The sequence below is a fragment of the Mixophyes fleayi genome, chromosome 10, assembly GCF_038048845.1.
Source record: "Mixophyes fleayi isolate aMixFle1 chromosome 10, aMixFle1.hap1, whole genome shotgun sequence".
NCBI classification, from domain to species: Eukaryota; Metazoa; Chordata; class Amphibia; order Anura; family Limnodynastidae; genus Mixophyes; species Mixophyes fleayi.
In genome coordinates, this window is record NC_134411.1 from 80,447,382 (window position 1) to 80,465,760 (window position 18,379).

Consider the following 18,379-nt stretch of genomic DNA (forward strand, 5'->3'; position numbering starts at 1 on the left):
ATAATGCCTAAAGTGCAAGTGACATAGGGTATAAATAAAAGCATACAGACAAGAAAGAAAACACAAAAGTCCAGTAACATTGCTTGCAGAACATTAATACAGTCTGCTTTCAAAACTGTACTTCAAATAAATATATTTTAACAAAGAAACAAATGACAGTTGCTCAAAACACAACCAGCGACATCAACACCATTTGCCTTGAAAAATAAAACTTTTAGTACAACCAAAATAAAGGTGTCAGATGCTCTAAAAACTAATCTAGTCACATGTATGGAATATACAAATAACTGAAATATACAGAAATATTTTAAAACAATTTGCACATTTTTGTCAATAATAACAATGTTTCTGAGGTAATTTTTTTTTTTACAATGTGCCCAAAAATTTAAACAAGGGAAAAAATATTCTGCCACCAACTTTGTTTAATCGAGAGCAAATCTTTTCTTTAAACTCCAACTTTAATGACAACTTCCATAAGCTCTGTTTTGTTACAGGGTTGTTTTACATACATACTTTTTATAGCACAAAACATAATAGACGATTTGGAATCTATGGAATCAATTTATTGTCAGTAGACGGTCAGAAGATGTCTGATTTGCTCTCTATTGCACATGTTTAATAACCTGGGCTGAAACAGTAGAATAAATGACATTGCATATTATATCAGCATAAAAGTAAGTCAGTAATTCTTTTCCTTTAGGGCTATTCATTCCTAAATGATTGTCAGGCGAAATAAACCTGAATTAAGTAGTTCCAAAGTGCCTTCTTTTAAATGTCATAAAAAAATATAACATAGACCCAAAAGGCTGGGCTCGTATATATGTGAATTAGTAAAGGTGACCATACAGGCTGCAAATTGTGGCTAATAGGTTTAAAAAAATTCTAAAAAATAAAAAAATCTGATACCAACCAACATCTGATTAATCAGCTATTGATTTAGGCATCTGGTAAATACGATTGCTCGATGAATCTATGCATCCCGTATACCTCCCAACCGTCCCGATTTGAGGGTTCCATCCCGCCATCCTTTGTCCTGATCGGTGGGAAAAGTTGGGAGGCATTCTGTTCTCTGCATATGGCAATGAAGGAGTTTGGAGGGGAGGGGAGAACGGGGTAGTCTTGCACTTCAAAAGCGCAAGGCGCGCCCCCCAGGATGTGGAAACACCCCCATCAAACCATGACCACGCCCCCTTCATGCTATGGTCACGCCCCAGTCCTGATGCTGCCTACCCAAATGTTTGGCTAGATCTTTCAGATATGGTAAGATATGTGCATGATCACATCTCCCAGACTGGCACCGTTAGTGCAACTAAAGTAAAGATTAATAATGAACTAAGGGCATTGGTTATCTAAGCCTGATGCCAACCTATCATTGCTATGAGACCTCACAGACATCTATAATTCTCAGGAATGTTTGCATAAACCCCTAGGATAGTGATGTTTAAATGTAGAACTGAACCTATGTGTACTATCCAAGCCAAGTTCAGAGAGGGTTGGATGTCATTTGTAAATTCAAATTAAGTAGATTACAACTACAACTGTGCTTTGCAAAAGGCTTTACCAACACTGACTTTTCAGAGAGAAGTACCACTAAATTACCAATAAACACTCAGAAATATAGAATATTTTTTTATTTTTTGCTGGAGACCTGGAAGAATAAATGAGCAAAAATTATCAAGACGCCTTGGGGGGCATCAGCTGACCAACTTCTCAAACGCGGCCATCCCTGCCTACATACAGATGGGTACACTAGCAGGAGTGAACCAATGTTACATCTCTTGTATACTTAAAACTTAGCTTAGTGGAATCATTTGATGGGTGAAGGTGAAAATAAACCAAACATTTTTCACAAAGTGTATTTTAAAGAGCATAATTATTACATTTCTTACAATACATCTGTGTAATTTCCACTGACATGATAGAAGGCGAAGACTGGGATGAGACTAGCCTGGATGCAAGAGGTCAACACAACATGCAATTACCTCCGAAGACTTAACGTACGAAACAAAATTCCTGAACATTGCATTAAATCAGCTGTCAGAGTCGGCAAACAAATCTATACGCAAGGTGGAAAGGCCGCTAAACTCTATTCTTGACATGACTAGCACATCTTAGCACAAATTATCAGAATAAATCTTAGGAAAATGTATATTTGTTTTATATTTTAGGCAAGACACTAGAAAAATACAGTACTACAAAATTATATTGTGAGGACTATTTCTAAATAAATTTCTAGCTTGATCGCTTTCTCAAGAAAACTAGAAAAATTTGTTTCTCTATTGTATCACAATAGTCCATATTTAATAGACAAGACACTAGCTGGTACCATGAGGCATCTCACTGTAAACTGACTAAGTTTCGTTGTAATAGGTCCCAAATCTGGTCGTCTATGAGATCCCTAGGCTTATTTTTTAAGGGGAAATAAAGTTTGTTTCTTTCATAAAAGGGAAAATAGACCATACTTTACTTCAACTTTTCTGTGAATACTAACAAAAAATATAGAGCATACTGGTTTATATATTTGTACACCGAAAATTATTGATCTTACGGTCAAGTTAAAATTAAAGTGTACTAGTTGCCCACAACAGAGGATGCAGACATTTTGTGGGCGGAACAAATTCATGGCCATGCCGTCTATAATTTCAATGGGAACAACTGAGGTCAGTGGTTCCTAGTGAACTGACATGTAATATTCTCATGAATTTTAGTACAGCTCACAAAATAACTGCCTCCAATTTGTATGACCAACGGAAACACTAAAAATGACACCCCCTGACTGCAATTAAACAACCCTTCCCCCCAGTGGGAGACTTGAAATGATAAATGGGAGTTTGCTTGGCCCTACTAATAACTTTTTAAGTAAACATCTCTTGGACATTGGACCACTCAGATTTTACGACATATATATTGTTTTCAAAATAATATTTTTTTTGTGTGCACTGCCTCTAGGCTATAAGACATGGTCCAGCTCCCCCATAGGCTACCCTTTCTGAATTGTTGTTAGGATAACTTGCAATAAGTATAGCCACTCGTTTTGCTTTAGAAATTTCGGAAAGTTGAGTACTTGTTTTCGAGAGCAGTGGGAAGGTCAGGTGATCACCTCACTGTCATTCAAAGATACTAAAGGCATCTATTTAATGTAAACAAAAAATAAATAAATTATATCCCCTTTAATAAGTTTGAGTGCAAACAAAAATTGTTAAAAAGATAAATAAATTTAGGACTATGTTATTTAGGAATCTAAATAAAATATTGTTAGTTGTTTGTGTCAGATTCTTTTTTTTTTTTTTTAAGAATTTCAGAAATCTGCCATGGACTTCAAGATACAGTAATGCAACATACATCACACTTTTATAAATGGGGAACCCTGGTTTCATTGTTTAGGGAATGCCCTTTAAACCCAAAGACAATTCAAACTGCTAATCCAATAAGATGACTATAAAGAACCAACAGAAACCAACTAAAAACTAAAATAATATTAAAAATAATTTCAGCAAGATTGATCTTCACAATTGCAATCTCTTGGCTGCATTTATATACTTTGTAACAATACAAATATTAAATAAATATCAGAAACAAAACAAAAAAATATGTGCATTTCTTTTCAAGCAAACAATGCAAAAAATGTCTAATGTATGATTATTTTACTAAATAAACAATACCAGGGCCATTCAATTCAATATTTAGCACACTAGTATTTAAGAAAAGTAAAATTTAGGTTTGGGTGTCAAGTGATACGTAGCATCTGTGTGGCATTCCCCGATATGGTGAGTCCTCTGATGCCGCTAACATTCGGTGCTGTTCTCCACTTCACCATTTCAGGTAGTGAGTGGAGTTTCAAAGAACACGAGGGGAAATACCACCGCACAAGATAATGTGATGTATAGACTGATCTCCTCAAAAGTAAATAAATGTTGCGTATCAGACCTGGGGTATACGACCCAGGGGGTGCACCCCACACAGAAATAATAGTACAAATGGAGCAGAAGAAGAAAAAAAAAAAAAGAGTGTAATGGGAGCACTTCTAGAAAATATTTAAAACTAAATAAGCCTTAATGCAATTATAGGGTCATAATAAATCCCAATAAATGAAGCTGGTGTAACTCCTGTACAGTAATAAACTGGATAAAGAAAAAATTCCTATGTTAAACCCTGCCTAAAATATCTGAGATGAGTGTAGGAGCCCTGAAAAGGCGTTTTCAGGGCTCCTACACTCATCTCCTGCACTGGTTCATTACTGGTGTATTATCCCCCTGATCGCTTCCCAGATATTTTAGGCAGGGACTTATCACAAAACCCAGCGATCAGAGGGTGATTACCTATTATTGACTTCCTTTCATCTCCCGCATGTGCCTCGTATTTACGGGGATATTTTTATTCCATATAGTGCCATTACTGCTTTGATTTTCGGCACCTCATGCAGGGTTTAACATAGGAATTTTTTCTTAATCCCGTTTATTACTGTACAGGAGTTATAGCTTTATTTATTGGGATTTATTATGACCCTATAATCGCATTAAGGCTTATTGCAGCCCTCTTGCATAGAGCTGTGTTTTTTCAATTGACCGTTGGAGCCCGTGCAACATAGTTTGCAGTTTTAAATTTGTATTGTATCACTGTATGTTTATATGTTGATTTTATATTTCGCTCATTTCTACCCCTATTTTAATGCATACCATTAAAGCTTAATTAGTTTTAAATCTTTTCTAGGAGTGCCCCCATTACACTCTCTTTTTTTGCTTCTGCTCCAGGGAGTGGAGTTGTTAATATCCTTTGTCTCTGAAATTCCACATGAATGAAAAATTCATAGTTTAGATGCATCAACAACACTACTGGCTGTTTGCAATCGGCCAGACCTTAATAGCAGAGAGAAGAGCAGCACCGGACCTTAGAGACATGAATGGACTCGCCAGACTGGAAGATCGCTGCAGTGATTTTCTGTATTCTAATGCACTGGAATCCACTCCATGTTGGTGTTCTCCTTTAATAAGATGAAAGCTATTGCACACTAATAATAAAGTTATAGGGTCAATGCCAGTTACTGCACCATGACTTCCTTTCAGTTTAGTTTTTGGTGGTATAATATTATAGTATTGTAATATATGAGATGGGTAAAACTGAACAAATGCCCCAATAACAACATTTGACCTTTACTTACTGAAAATAAACTTCAATAAATTAGTTCACTTGGCTAATTTACAGTACTGAAGAAAACATGTTTTTCTCGCTAATAAAAAAAAATTAAAAAAAATAAAACAAACTTAAACAGCCGAACAAACAATATATACAAATTATCCAATATTTAAGTACAAGAAACAAACAATCAAAAAAGTTACTAAGTGCAATTCTCACATTATTACTTCAACTAGATTTTCGACGTGTCATCACAAAGTTCATATAAGTGAAACGACTTAGTACAGCTCACACAAGTATTTCTGTTGAAAAAGGTCCTCTGTGGCTGGTGGAATGTTTATTCTTTGTTTTTTTATGGAGATGGAAGTTTCAGTATTTAGTAAATTGTATATGCTTCAGAGAGCCTATACCGCTTTATGTTACATAAAAAAAAAAATTCTGGAAGCAATATGACAGACTCTGTGGAATACCTCATTGCATAATTTTGGGCTCTGACAAAGCAATGTCCCAAGCATCTTTCAAGGTTATCGCAGAAGTGAAGACGGAAGTGGAAAGAAAAACTCTTTCTTTAGTCTGACCTGAAGATATCAGACTTCATAGATTTTGTCCTGTAAATAGCTGAATAGGGAGTCCAGGCCCTTGGGTGAGCTCCAGAGTTGTTTCAACATCTGGCACTCCCGTTCGTTGACGTCTACCAGAACCGATTTGAGGAAGCTCCTGACTAGACACTTGGATTCCTCTAATACCTGTGGGCAGAGAACACCGTTATTATCAGCGTTTATTTATAGGGCGCCACAAATTTGCGTAACGCCATACATGGTGGGGAGTACAAACAAGGTAGACACAGTTCATATAAATTAACAAAACTACATAACAATTTACAAAGCACAAACAGAACTGAAAAGTAGCAACACAAGCAGGGTAACATAGATAAGTCACATAACAATGGGAAAGTCCCTGGCATTTACAAGGATGGCATGGGTAGCCGAAGTTGACAAGGGAGTGGTAGGAAGCAAGTGGGGAGAGGGGAAAGGAGGAGGACCCTGCTTGTGAGATCTTACAATCTAAAGGAGAGGGTTTGAAGTGGAAGGAGGAGGGGGTGATACATAAAGGGGAAGGAGGAGGGGGGGCGGTATAGAGGGGTTAGTCAGCGGTCTGGTAGGATTTGCTGATTGCATTGGAGGCTGGATGAGTGTCTGATAGAGCAAGTGAGCACATTCCAGAGATGGGGTTTTAGCGCAGGAAAAAAGTTTTGGGAGCCCAGAGTGAGACATGGTAATCAGAGGGGAGGAAAATGGCACTTGTTGGCTGAGCGAAGGGGACTGGTAGGCAATGTGGTTGAAGATGTAGGTAGGAGAGATGCAGACGAAAGCTTTGTAGGTGAGGGTTAGGAGTATGAATTGGATTCTATAGGGGGTGGGGAGCCAGTGGAGAGATTAGCAGAGGGGAGAGGCAGAGAGAATCAATCTTGCCGCAGCATTTAGGAGAGGGGCAGGTAAGTGGGAGGCCAGATAGAATCACAAATCACCCTACGAGTTGAGTTATCAGAACCTGTTGTTGACGAGAGCTTCACCAATAGCAACCCCCTTTCCCATAGAACCAGATATGTTCGCCGGTACTCGGTTGTCCCCAGGACTTATTCTCGAGTAGTGATAACTCAACTCTGGTAGGTAGGCACCACAGAGGACTTGACAGTGGGATGCTGAGCAGAGATACTCCTGGACCAGATAAAGCAGGAACACTGTGTTAGTAACAGGTTGCAGTACCAACCTCCTCCAGTATAACAGATTATAATAGACTGGCAGTGTGGAGTAGAGGATGATGTAGTACCTGCTGTGGCCTGTGTGAGATGGAGCTAGCGAGCAGCACAGTGTCAGGGAAAATGCCGAGCAAGATTGAGCAGTAAATCTGTACTGAGAAACACTGCTGACACAGGTGAGTCTGATGGAGCGAAAAGCTGGCACCACGATCCTGTGGCAGGGAGGAGATCTCTGAGATGAAAAGGCAGAGTCGGAATCCAGGCAGAGGTCAGGGCCACAAGCAAACAAGCAAGGTCAGTATTCAGGCAGAGATCACAATGGGTATCAATCAGGAAAAACAGGCAGACTATTCACAGAACCAGGAGCACGGAGAAGCAAGCGTGTGAACGCTATAACCGGCAAAAGGCAGAGTGAAGCTGACAGGTAGCCAATCAGGGCAGGTGTCAGATAGAGCTGCAGGTGAGAGGAGTTCAGGTGATCACACTCAGGCTGAAAACAACACTGCAGCTGCCAAAAAGAAAACAGCAATTACCTGCTGTTCCTAACAATAGGGTGACAGATGATGAGAGGGATAAATAATCTTTTGTTGGCATCAAGGGGGAAAGGAAGGTTTGAATCCTGGCCATGTTCCAAAAATGGAAGCATCAGGAGTGGGAGAGGGATTGGCTGTGGGGAGTGAATGTGAGAGGGTGGCAGAAAGGGGGAGAGGTTAGGGGAGGACAGTTAGAGCTGTTTATCATTGGCACAGAGGTGGTACTGTAAATTGAATGAGTTGAGTAGCTCGCCAAAAGAGGAGGTGTAGAGTGAAAGCAGCAGGGTCAGGGAATGTGAGAGTGGGGGGTCGAGGTAGAGATAGAGAAGGATCGGTTCAAGAGATAAGAGGTGACCTAATAGAGGACAGTGTTGAGAAGGTCAAAGGAGTGAAAGTTGCATAGTAGAGGTTAGTCCATGGTGTTAAAGAAGGCAGAAAGGTCCCGAAGGACAGGCACAGAGAAATGATCCTTGGATTTTGCGTCAAGAAAGTCACTGGTGACTTTGGTCAGGGTAGTTTCTGTTGATTGGAGAGGGTCAAGGCGGGAGTTGTCAGAGAGGAAGGTGGCAAGGCGGTTGTTGACGTGCCCATTGAGTATTTTTGAAGTGAAGAGGAAGAGTGTGTGATGTGGAGTCAAAAGAGAGTTTTTTTGAGAATGAGGTAGATGCCTTGAGGTAGATGGGGGCATGTTTGAAGCAAAAGGGGGAAGATGCCGGTGGAGAGGGAAAGGTTGAAGAGGTGGGTGAGGTGGAACTTAACTTAATGGGCAAAGAAATTAAATATATACAGCCCCTACTGTAAATATATGATCTGTGGTATGGGCTCATGTGCACCCATGCAGTTGATGCATGGGCACACATAGCCGACACTTGTGCTAGGGCACAACTATTAAACAATCATATGTGCTACTTTTCGTTACACTATGTTTGTCATTTGCATTGTATACTTGAGCAGCCAATCAGAGCTCTGCTTAACTTCTCTGGAGTTCACAGCGCAGGCGCTACCATTAGGTGAAACTAACAAATATACCCCACAATTTTTAATACCCATGATGTGGCTAGTCATCTTTTGTTTGCTCATTACAGTCAGAATGTCTCAATAGCTGTCTCATGTGATAAAAGGAGAGAGGAGGGTTCTCCGGTGGTGCAAAGGGAACAAAGAGTGTTTACCATAGGCTAAGTTGGTGAAGGTAGCTGACTGCCCAATCCTAGGTGCTGCCTGGGTATTGTTCACCGACCATGAGCCAATTACAGTGCTGACATGGTCGGCGCTAGTATGTAGGCGGCAAAAGAGAAAAAAAAAAAATACTACCTGTGGGGACAGTGCCCATAAGCACCAATATTGCCAGTTATAAAATTTTACTGCCAGTGATGTATATGGTTTGTTATATAATAAAAATGTATAATTTACATCAACTATTTGCTCAAGTGGCAATGCCGAAATACGGTACCCACAGCTTACTACCTTAGTCCATTTTAGAGTCCACTTCTTCCCAAAGGCGCAACGGGATAGATTCAATGCCCATTGGTATTGTGAAATCAATACCTCACCATGAACAGAAGTATAGATGAAGTTACATTCTGGGCAAGTCAAAAAAGTTACCACAAAGACAAAAAGTATCTTACCATAGCACTACAGGCAGCCATCTCTTTTACTCGGAGCATAACTTCTTGACTGAACGTTGTTGGCCAAAAGACCTGTGAGACAAGCCCTCTGCTACACGCCTCTTGCGCAGTAAGCTTCCTTCCACAAAACATCATCTCATTAGCCTATAGAAGAAAAACTTTGATGGTTATTTCCAAACAATCGACATAAGCCAGAGACAAGGCCCAAATCAAACAGGCCCGTCAATTATCATGATCACAGTAGAAAGTTTAGTTGAAGAATAATGGAAAACATGAAAACATTTTAAATGATAAACAACTCACCAGAGCAACGCCAAGTATCTGAGGGAAAGTGTACGAGGAACAGCCAGCAGGAGTCAGGCGGATAGTAGCATATGGAGTCTGGAACCAAGCCTTTTCGCTTGCCCAAACAATATCACAAAGAGGTAATATTGACGCCCCTAAGCCAAGGGCTGGGCCATTGATGGCAACCACAATTGGTTTCTTAAACTGGATGAATGCCTTTACAAAATCCCTTTAAAAGAAACAATATTATTATATTTGAAAACAAGTCACACATTGGCTTAACCAATCACTTGTCATGAGCACAATGTGACAGCATCACTGTTCAATATGACAATTAATCAGATTACACTGGGAACGCTATTGGAAATTATGCTCGTTTTGGGGACACAGGCGGGTTACTCAGAGAGGGGTGGTCTGGGTAAGTTGCAGGGATTGTCCCAAACTTGAGAAACCTTTTGACAAAGTGTTAGTTATTGCAATAGTAGCACAAAAAGAACATTATTTTTTTAATGTAACACGCTGTCATCATTAGATTTGGCAGATAAACTATGTGACTTTTTCCTACAGTTTTACTTCCTTCTTCATTATTCTTATTAGTCATAATAATATAGAAACACTGCCAAGACCATAAAACTGTGCTGAAATCTACATTTGCTTTGTTAAATTTACTTATCAGTAGAATAATCAAATCTAATATCTGTTTGGTTGTGATTTATCTTATATACCCCTTATTCTAAAACAAGTTTATCTGGTTTGTTGTACTTTTTTATATCAATCGTTAAACTGAATTTTAATTCCGTCTCAATATTGTAAGGTAGAGAGAGAAAAATACTCAAATACCTTATAGCTTCTGCGATCCTTGAACTCTCCTTCCTCCTGTCTGTAGATAACCTCCCGATGAGGTATGAATAATCTAGACCGCTGCAGAATACACTCCCAACAGCACTAAGGAGCAGGAGCTTACTGTCATCAGAGGAAGCATTGCACAATGCCCGTCGGACCTCTTTCATAATCTGAGTGTAGGATACAAACATAACGTCACTGGACAGACCTCTAAATATGAGATTATTTATTATTTACACTACTACTGCCTTATAAGCTAAATCAATATGTTAGACTGCAAAAAAAGAAAAACGCAACAGTAAAGCATGACGATTTCTGCAACACCAAAACAAAATTGGAATTTTGAACGGCAAGCCATAGGGCAACTTGCTCAAGCAGCCCCAATCTTAATCTGCATCTCCCGAATCTACAGTCAACTGATTTTTGCATGGACAATAGATTCTGCTTCTTTGGCTTTCCAAGTTTCTCTTAGACCCCATAGACATAGTGTTTTGTGCTCCAGAAATTCCCATGCTTCCAGAGTGGGTTAACTCATTTGGGAACCGTAGTTGTTAACCAATCATAGGCTCGACTAGGAAGAGACATGGTGAAAAAATCCCTTACTGGACCCTACTGGCATGGCTCTGACGTGTTAGCAATTTTTGGCTCTAAGTCTTCTGGGAAGGGCTCCCAGGAAGATTTGACTTTTTTTAGGCATGGCAGGGCACCCCTTTCCATTCCAAAGAACATTAGTATTGGTTGTCATCTTAAATTTGGGATTAGATGAATATGACATGAAAATGATATTTTACATTTGAAAGTTGCTTTCCAGTGTTTCGCTCTAACCTTTTTCAAAATTGTTGATTACAGGATCACGTGATCTTTATCTTAACTCTTGACGCCATGGGTGGAATACGCTTTCTTTTTTTAAGTGGGTCCTGACCAAACGGTGTTATCTTTAAGTACATTACTGTGTTTCTTTGAATATTTACATTCAACCTTCCATCAGGCGAGGTAGGACGATGATGGATCCATAGCAGACTAAACAGAGGCACATTTATGTTCACATTATACATGTGGGACTCACCATTTTTGGCCCCAACCAAGAAAATCTGATATTTTAATTGGTTTATTTTTCCTTCTGAGGTTTCTCATCAATACCCTGAACCAGACTGGTAATTTCATTAACTAAAAACACCCCTTATTTTGGGTTAATCCATTTTGCGGATATCAATATGCAGCCTATTTACTAGAAACCAATGACATCACTAAGGAACTGCTAAATATTTACCAGACTCAACTCATAAGTTACTGACTTCCAAGTGAAGCTTCTAGTCACTGATGGTGGGTTGATGGGTCGCGTTCTGTATACAGACACTCCTCTCCTACCAACTAACATGTCAGTGAACACCACAGTTTAGGAGACCACCACCCAAGGCAGCAATGTCAATCGGTACTGTGTCAGAAACGGATACGGACACAGTGTTGCTTCGGTTTAAACCGGCCCTGGTTGCCAAATGAGGGTTCTTGACACAGTTCTGCTAGTTGGCGCGAGAGGGAATGTTAGCTAAAAAATGTATATATAGTTGGAATTATCCTTTAAAGTGCACCAGTATATAAACAAACTGCCTAGATTTCTTACTATTTGTTCATATTTGTATACAACAAAGGAACATTATTTTTATAGAAACACCCATAATGGAAATTGAAGATTTGACTAGTATCTTCTGTGATAATTGAACTTAGATCACTTTCCTTTATGTTTAGCTACTGTGTTTTTGAGGCTACAGTAATTACATTAGCAGAACAACAAAAGAAACCAGGCTTTGACAGATTGCCTAGAAATACTATGTTCCCCCTGTGATCACGACATAGATTGTTAAAGATCGTGTAAATTTCCAAGAGGGTTGGTTGTCATGGAAACTCCACTTCTCTTTCGCAGAGATCTTTCTTATAGTTAAACAATTTCCCCACGTTCTTCATTTGATCCCAGGTGGGCCTGTCCCTTTAAACCCAGTAGTATTACGCTCTATCATTACATTGCTCCTGAGGTTTGTTTCTGTAGACTTGTTACTATTTTGGGTTTGTCTATCTATTTAGAACACATCACCATGTACACCCACCAACCAAAATACATTGAAGACTTTTTTTTTACATTTCTTTGTTACAGTTGAATGTGTTATTTCTAGATTTGTGCAAACAGAACATTTATTTCAAATGGAATAATAATTACATTTAATAGGTGTCCATTTACAATTTACTGATATTAATTTAATTCCCCGGGAGCAAAAATTTTGCTTGAAAATCAAAACAACTGTGCGAGTTTCTACAAAGATCATATGCTTTAAAAACAATATTGTTCTTGTATAGCCCTTGACAAGTGTCAAGGTATGTTGATTGCAATGACACTGCATCAGTACCAATAGTTTTTCAAGCAGGTAAAAGACATAATTCAACATTAACCTGACAGTCTATGGCAGCTCTGTTAGAAAGCTACAATATTACCACAACACTCCATTATGAACAACTGAAGCTCAAGCCACATCTTAAGGACAATGTCCTAATAGCATTTGATGCTGGACAACAAGCTACAGTAATTTGAGCTGCTGTGACATCACTGGCCCTGCGATTGTTTGTGAATTTAGGAACTCACAGTGTGCATTTCTGCAAGATGTCAGTCACTGTTTGTTAAATTAGAGAAGCACATCCATCCTAACATGGCAACTTACTGCTGGAGTAAAAACAAAACAAAACAAAACAGTATGTTGGACTTTTTAAAATTCCTGTACATTATTCAGCCATTCTATATACAGGTAGTGGATAAAAAAAAGGAAAAAAGGGCTTCTATATATAGGAGTGGCTCATGCATTCATTAAGCAACTAACATTACAGCATGGTCATGAATAAAATTGGCTACAATTTATGACTGGCATGGCTGTGAGGACACCTCATTGACTTTAAAGAGGGATGATTGGTGGGGAACGTTTGTAAGGTGCTTCAGTGACCAAGACAAGTCAACTTACTAATGTTTCACAAACAATGAAGTCTAAGGCGATGTTAGTAGAGAACTCCCAAGGTAAAAGCATCATTACAAAAGGCAACACAAGTGCGACTGTGCATACTTCAGGAACGTGATAGCCGTTCATTCATTTGAAGTTAAGGTAAAACAAGGAGAGTAACTGCATCCGTTGACGACAAATTTCGAACCATGGTGAGAGCTATCGGTTTCGTAAAAAATGGTCCAAAGAGAATTCCAAAGAGCTGTCATAGTCGGGTTGCAGTGTGTAAACTGCTCAACGCACTTAGAAATTCACATGGTGTAGTCATTTTCTTAGAAGACATGGCCGATGCTAATTCAACTTAATAATGACCGATTATCTTCGATATTCTTTCCTGAAGGCAGGGACATCTTCCAAGACGATAATATCCCCATCAACAGAATACAAGAGGTTGCCCATTGACACTGATATTATCCATATCTCATGGCTTTCTCAGTCACTAGATCTTAACCCAATAGAACATTTATGGAATATTCTGGAACAACGCCTGCGAGAGTGTTTTCCAACACCATGAACCAAACACGGCAGAATGGTGCTGCATGCCTGAGGCACAATTCCAGACATTGATAGACTCATTGCCAAGGCGTACACAAGATGTACTAGCAGCCCATGTTGGCCGAATTCCCTATTAAGTTTAATTAGTGTTTCCAATTAATGTCCACTACCTGTATATAAATATCAAATACTGTTATACTTGCCATATAAATGAAATACAGTCAGATAGGCTATCATCTGTACATTTCTGCTTACATAAACATAATAAATATTCACAGGAATACATGGATTAGTAGAGTACTGGCACACATGTTTGATCTTCAAATACAGCATGGTGGCTCAGTGGTTAGCACTTCTGCCTTACAGCACTGGGGTCATGAGTTCAATTCCCGACCATATCTTTATCTGTGTGGAGTTTGCATGTTCTCCCCGTGTTTGCGTGGGTTTCCTCCGGGTGCTCCGGTTTCCTCCCACACTCCAAAAACATACTGGTAGGTTAATTGGCTGCTATCAAAATTGACCCTCGTCTGTGTCTGTCTGTGTGTGTATGTCTGTGTGTCTATGTTAGGGAATTTAGAATGTAAGCCCCAATCGGGCAGGGACTGATGTGAGCGAGTTCTCTGTACAGCGCTGCGGAATCAGTGGCGCTATATAAATAAATGGTGATGATGATGATGATGATGAAATACTGGCATTGCAATCAAAATATCTGCTTTATTTGAAGACATGTGATGGGCTATTTACCAGACCAACAGCAATTTGCACTGAAATCCAGTCTATCATCAAGGATGCAAAATATGCACATTAGTTTCAAATTGAAATTTAAACTTTGTCCCAGTTGAGCAATATTTATACTTTGTGTGGAGATTGCATTGCGTATGAGGCATGCAGAGGTTAGGGGAACTTTTTATCTTGATCTATAAATAGAATAGTAATATTCTACACACATAATATGCCAGTGAAGCCAATATATATCTATAAACTCCAGTAAATAGTATCTGTATAAAAGGTGAATTATTGTCACTGTGTATTACAAAGGAATAATGCAAAGCCAACCAGAAATTATTATGGATATCAGTAGCCAACTCTGAAATATGTGACTTGTATAAAAGTATTTGGCCTGTGAACCTTTAGATGGTCCTGGAACTCCTTGGTGACCAATAATATCCTTGTTTACAGTATGGGGTTAATTATCCTGTATAAATAATTACCAGTGTAATGAACAGGGCTGAACGATTTCCATTTAATTATTTTAGCAGGCCTGAGGATGAGGTTTTAAAGCTCCGGGATTTTGTAAAGATTATTTAGGAAAATTGGTCCACTTTACACATTGTCCACTGTTCCCAATAGAATCTCTTCTGAGCATGTACCATTAATTATTGATGTATTATCACAAGAGGCCTCTGCTCTATTGAGAACAGGCGGAGGAGAGCAGGGGCCTTGATTGTGGGGAAGACCTGCAAGCCCCATAGTCTCCGCTCCCACGATAGTTACGCCTCCTGTTAATAGCTACTTGTCGGCGGAAACCTGCAGCTCACATGTACCATAGTGAGTTTGAGCAGACAGCAGTCTAAGCTCTCATTCCACCATTTATTTCCTTATCACCTCAATAGAGAGTGACTGTCCAGGCATTTGGGAGTCATTTATTCTATTAAAGTTTATTTGACAACTGTGCGTGTTATTTTTTCTTTTACTCCTTTGGTATAACAAGCATGCATGTTAGGAACCCCTGTTCATTTTACTGGGACCACTGAGATGGCAAAGTTGCCACTCCAGGTTCTTGTTAATTACCCTGGCCCACACAAAGTCCTACGCTGATCTGTCCGGGGCCAATTGTTCATTATAGAGGGTGGCGCTGTTTGGGATGCACGCAGCCCATTGTTTTATTATTTAATTTTTATACAGTGTACATGTGGAAATGTGAAGCAAAAACAGAACTAGAATATTGTATCACTGGAATTTTGTACCTATGAAATGGACAGTTCTGCCACAAAATTTGATTCAAGCAAAATATCACCTCAAAATCATTCATCACTACTAAGTCAGAGCTACTATCATTTCATTTTCCAAATTACTATGCCAAAATAAAAAAACACTGTTGCAGCTCTCCGCAAAACAGTCAACACAAAAATGAATAACAACGTTTGCAAATCATCTTATTATAGACATGGATATGATTTAAAAAAAAAAGTCTTCTTTAAGTTAAAGCTTTAAGCTGTTTAAGACAATTTTATTTTTTATTTTTTAAAAGACTATGCACCAATAGGATAAGATGTAGAAACTAAAGAAAAATACTGAGCCATTAACAGAGAATTTATTTATACAGATCTCTAAGCTGAGCACTTAGTCCCAGTTGGTACAACAGTTTTCACTTTTTATAGAAAAGCAATTATAACATCATGAAAACTGCCATAGAAAAAAACAACAACGAAATAAATCTCAACAATTAATCTTATAAAGTATTAATTTACTGGAAAAATAGCACAATCTTGGAACAAACTTGGCAAAGTGGAATCAGATACAGCTCTATTTTGGTATTGTAAACAGAAAAATGTCCTAGTCGCTATGGCTTTGAAGCAGACATGTAATAGTAATAAAAAAATGCTGTACACCGCACTGAGTACAGTCACAGACCCTCCATATTTTTTCTAATTAGTCATCAAAGTGATATTCATGTAATTGTTATGGGGGGGAGAGGGGGGGCACATGACTACAATTCACAAGGAAGGAGAAGAGAAGGAAAATGTGTGTACAAGGGCCACTCCATTGGGGAATTCCATTGACCTCAAGGTTTTTATTTTAACACTGCGTTAATTCATTTTAAAAAGTGTTTATTTTTAGCGCAGCAGTTTTTTTTTCATCAAACGGTTCTATCGCGCTCCAGTAGAAGGTCTATTGAAAGCATAGGGTGGGTGAGAACTCGCCGCGTTAACACCTATTCAATTGTTTTTTAACGCGGTGCGTTAAACAGGTCAATATGCTGTTTTATGTAATAATGAAAAAAAAAGAAACTAAGTTTATCAGTAATTCATAACATGAAAAAAAATATTTTATTTTAAAAAAATAAATGGGAAAAAAAAAAACCCCATAAAAAAAATGACTAATTAATTATATTTATGTATGTTTTTTTGTACCAATGTGTATGTACTAATGTATGTACTAATGTGTTTTGACATGGTATAGATGATTCTATAGTAGAAAATAGCGAGAAAAAAAATATGCTAAAAGGAAAGTACTGTATGTAGATATTATCAAATAGAAAGGTTGTGTAATGCAATCTAATGTATGCAAATGTATGTAAATCCTATTTTTTTTTTTTTATACATGACTGCGTTAAACCATCCCCTTCGCGCCCCTAAAAATTCGCTAGCATCAATGATTAACGCACGGGGGCAACGTTACCTCTTTTTCAATTGAATTGCACGAGTTTTAACGCTGTGTTAACTAAAAACGGTCAGTATAGCAGTTAAAAACCCATGCGGGATTTATTTTAATTTTTAACGCTGCGGGGGAAGCAAAAAAAAAACAAAACTTGCGGCCTTGCGGTCAATTGAATTTCCCCCCATGGCTTATGAATTTTCCACATTTAAAACATGCATATCTGCTTTATTGGTATATATTAAAAATAAAATATAAAAGATTGCTATTTTTATATCTGCAATCCTGTTCGCTAGCGAAATATTAAAAAAGAATTGTAATGTATTAGTAATGTAAAGTTATTTTTTCAGTATAACACATATATTCATCTAACCAAATCCTTATGCTTTGCTATGATTTAGGTAAACAAATGTGTCTTTACATGGAGATGACCAGTCATAATGTTTCATTCTGTGTAAGCTGCTTCCTAAAAAAAAAAGCAAAGCTCAATTACAGTAATAAAAATAATTAAATGTAATTTGTTTCTGCTGTCATTTTAGCCGATCCAGAAGTAGCAATACATATCATTTAGAGAGTATCTGCTAAAGCTGCTCATACACTCAGTGATCTGACTGTTCAACGTAACAGGACACATCTGGGCCCACATTATAATTTTAGCAATCTGCAGGTAATAATTAATTGATGCATCTCTCTGCAACGCATGTACACTCATTTTAACATTCCAGCATCCTGCATGATTTCCTTATCAATGTGTGTTCCAATAAAATTAGAAATAAAAATAAAATAAAATAGTAAATAAATCAATATAAAAGTATAAATGCATATGGTTCTTACATCAGGTGTCAAGGCGTTGTTATCGGACGTCTGGCTGGACAGTAGTATATGAGTGAAACCATCTTCTTTCCTCACAACGATGTCTCGGAATCGGCAGTTGCTCTCATTTTGACGGACGCTGTATCTCAATCTCTTATCGAACACATAGTCTTTTTCCAAATCTAGTTTCCGTTTAACAGGGCTGTGTGGGCTCAATCCTCCATTTGTCAAGGACTCTCCTTCAAATATTATATAAAGAGAATTACAAACAAGACCAGAATTGTATCCCTTACAGAGAAAGAAAAATGTATAAAATGAACAAAAGGGCAGCAGCCTTTAATTTGGGGTGTTCTATTATAACTGTTAGCTTACCCACTAACTCAGCCAACGCCGGTCCTCTAGCCTTTTTAACATATCCATGCTTGACTATAGGTGACTCAATTGCCTCTGTCATTTTGATCAACCAGCTGTACTCAA

The 18,379-nt window shown here is 38.3% G+C and overlaps 1 protein-coding gene across 1 annotated transcript in view; it reads right to left on the reverse strand.

The window, feature by feature from the left end:
- Positions 1 to 644: 644 nt before the first annotated feature.
- CDYL2 (chromodomain Y like 2) overlaps positions 645 to 18,379 on the reverse strand; it is an 86,235-nt gene continuing 68,500 nt past the window's right edge. Inside the window, exons 3-7 of the mRNA XM_075188987.1 lie at positions 17,924 to 18,141; positions 10,176 to 10,348; positions 9,354 to 9,564; positions 9,051 to 9,194; positions 645 to 5,879 (exon numbers count right to left, since the gene is read on the reverse strand). Coding sequence (XP_075045088.1) covers positions 5,721 to 5,879; positions 9,051 to 9,194; positions 9,354 to 9,564; positions 10,176 to 10,348; positions 17,924 to 18,141 — 905 coding nt within the window. The 3' untranslated portion in view covers positions 645 to 5,720. The remainder of the gene's footprint in view (positions 5,880 to 9,050; positions 9,195 to 9,353; positions 9,565 to 10,175; positions 10,349 to 17,923; positions 18,142 to 18,379) is intronic.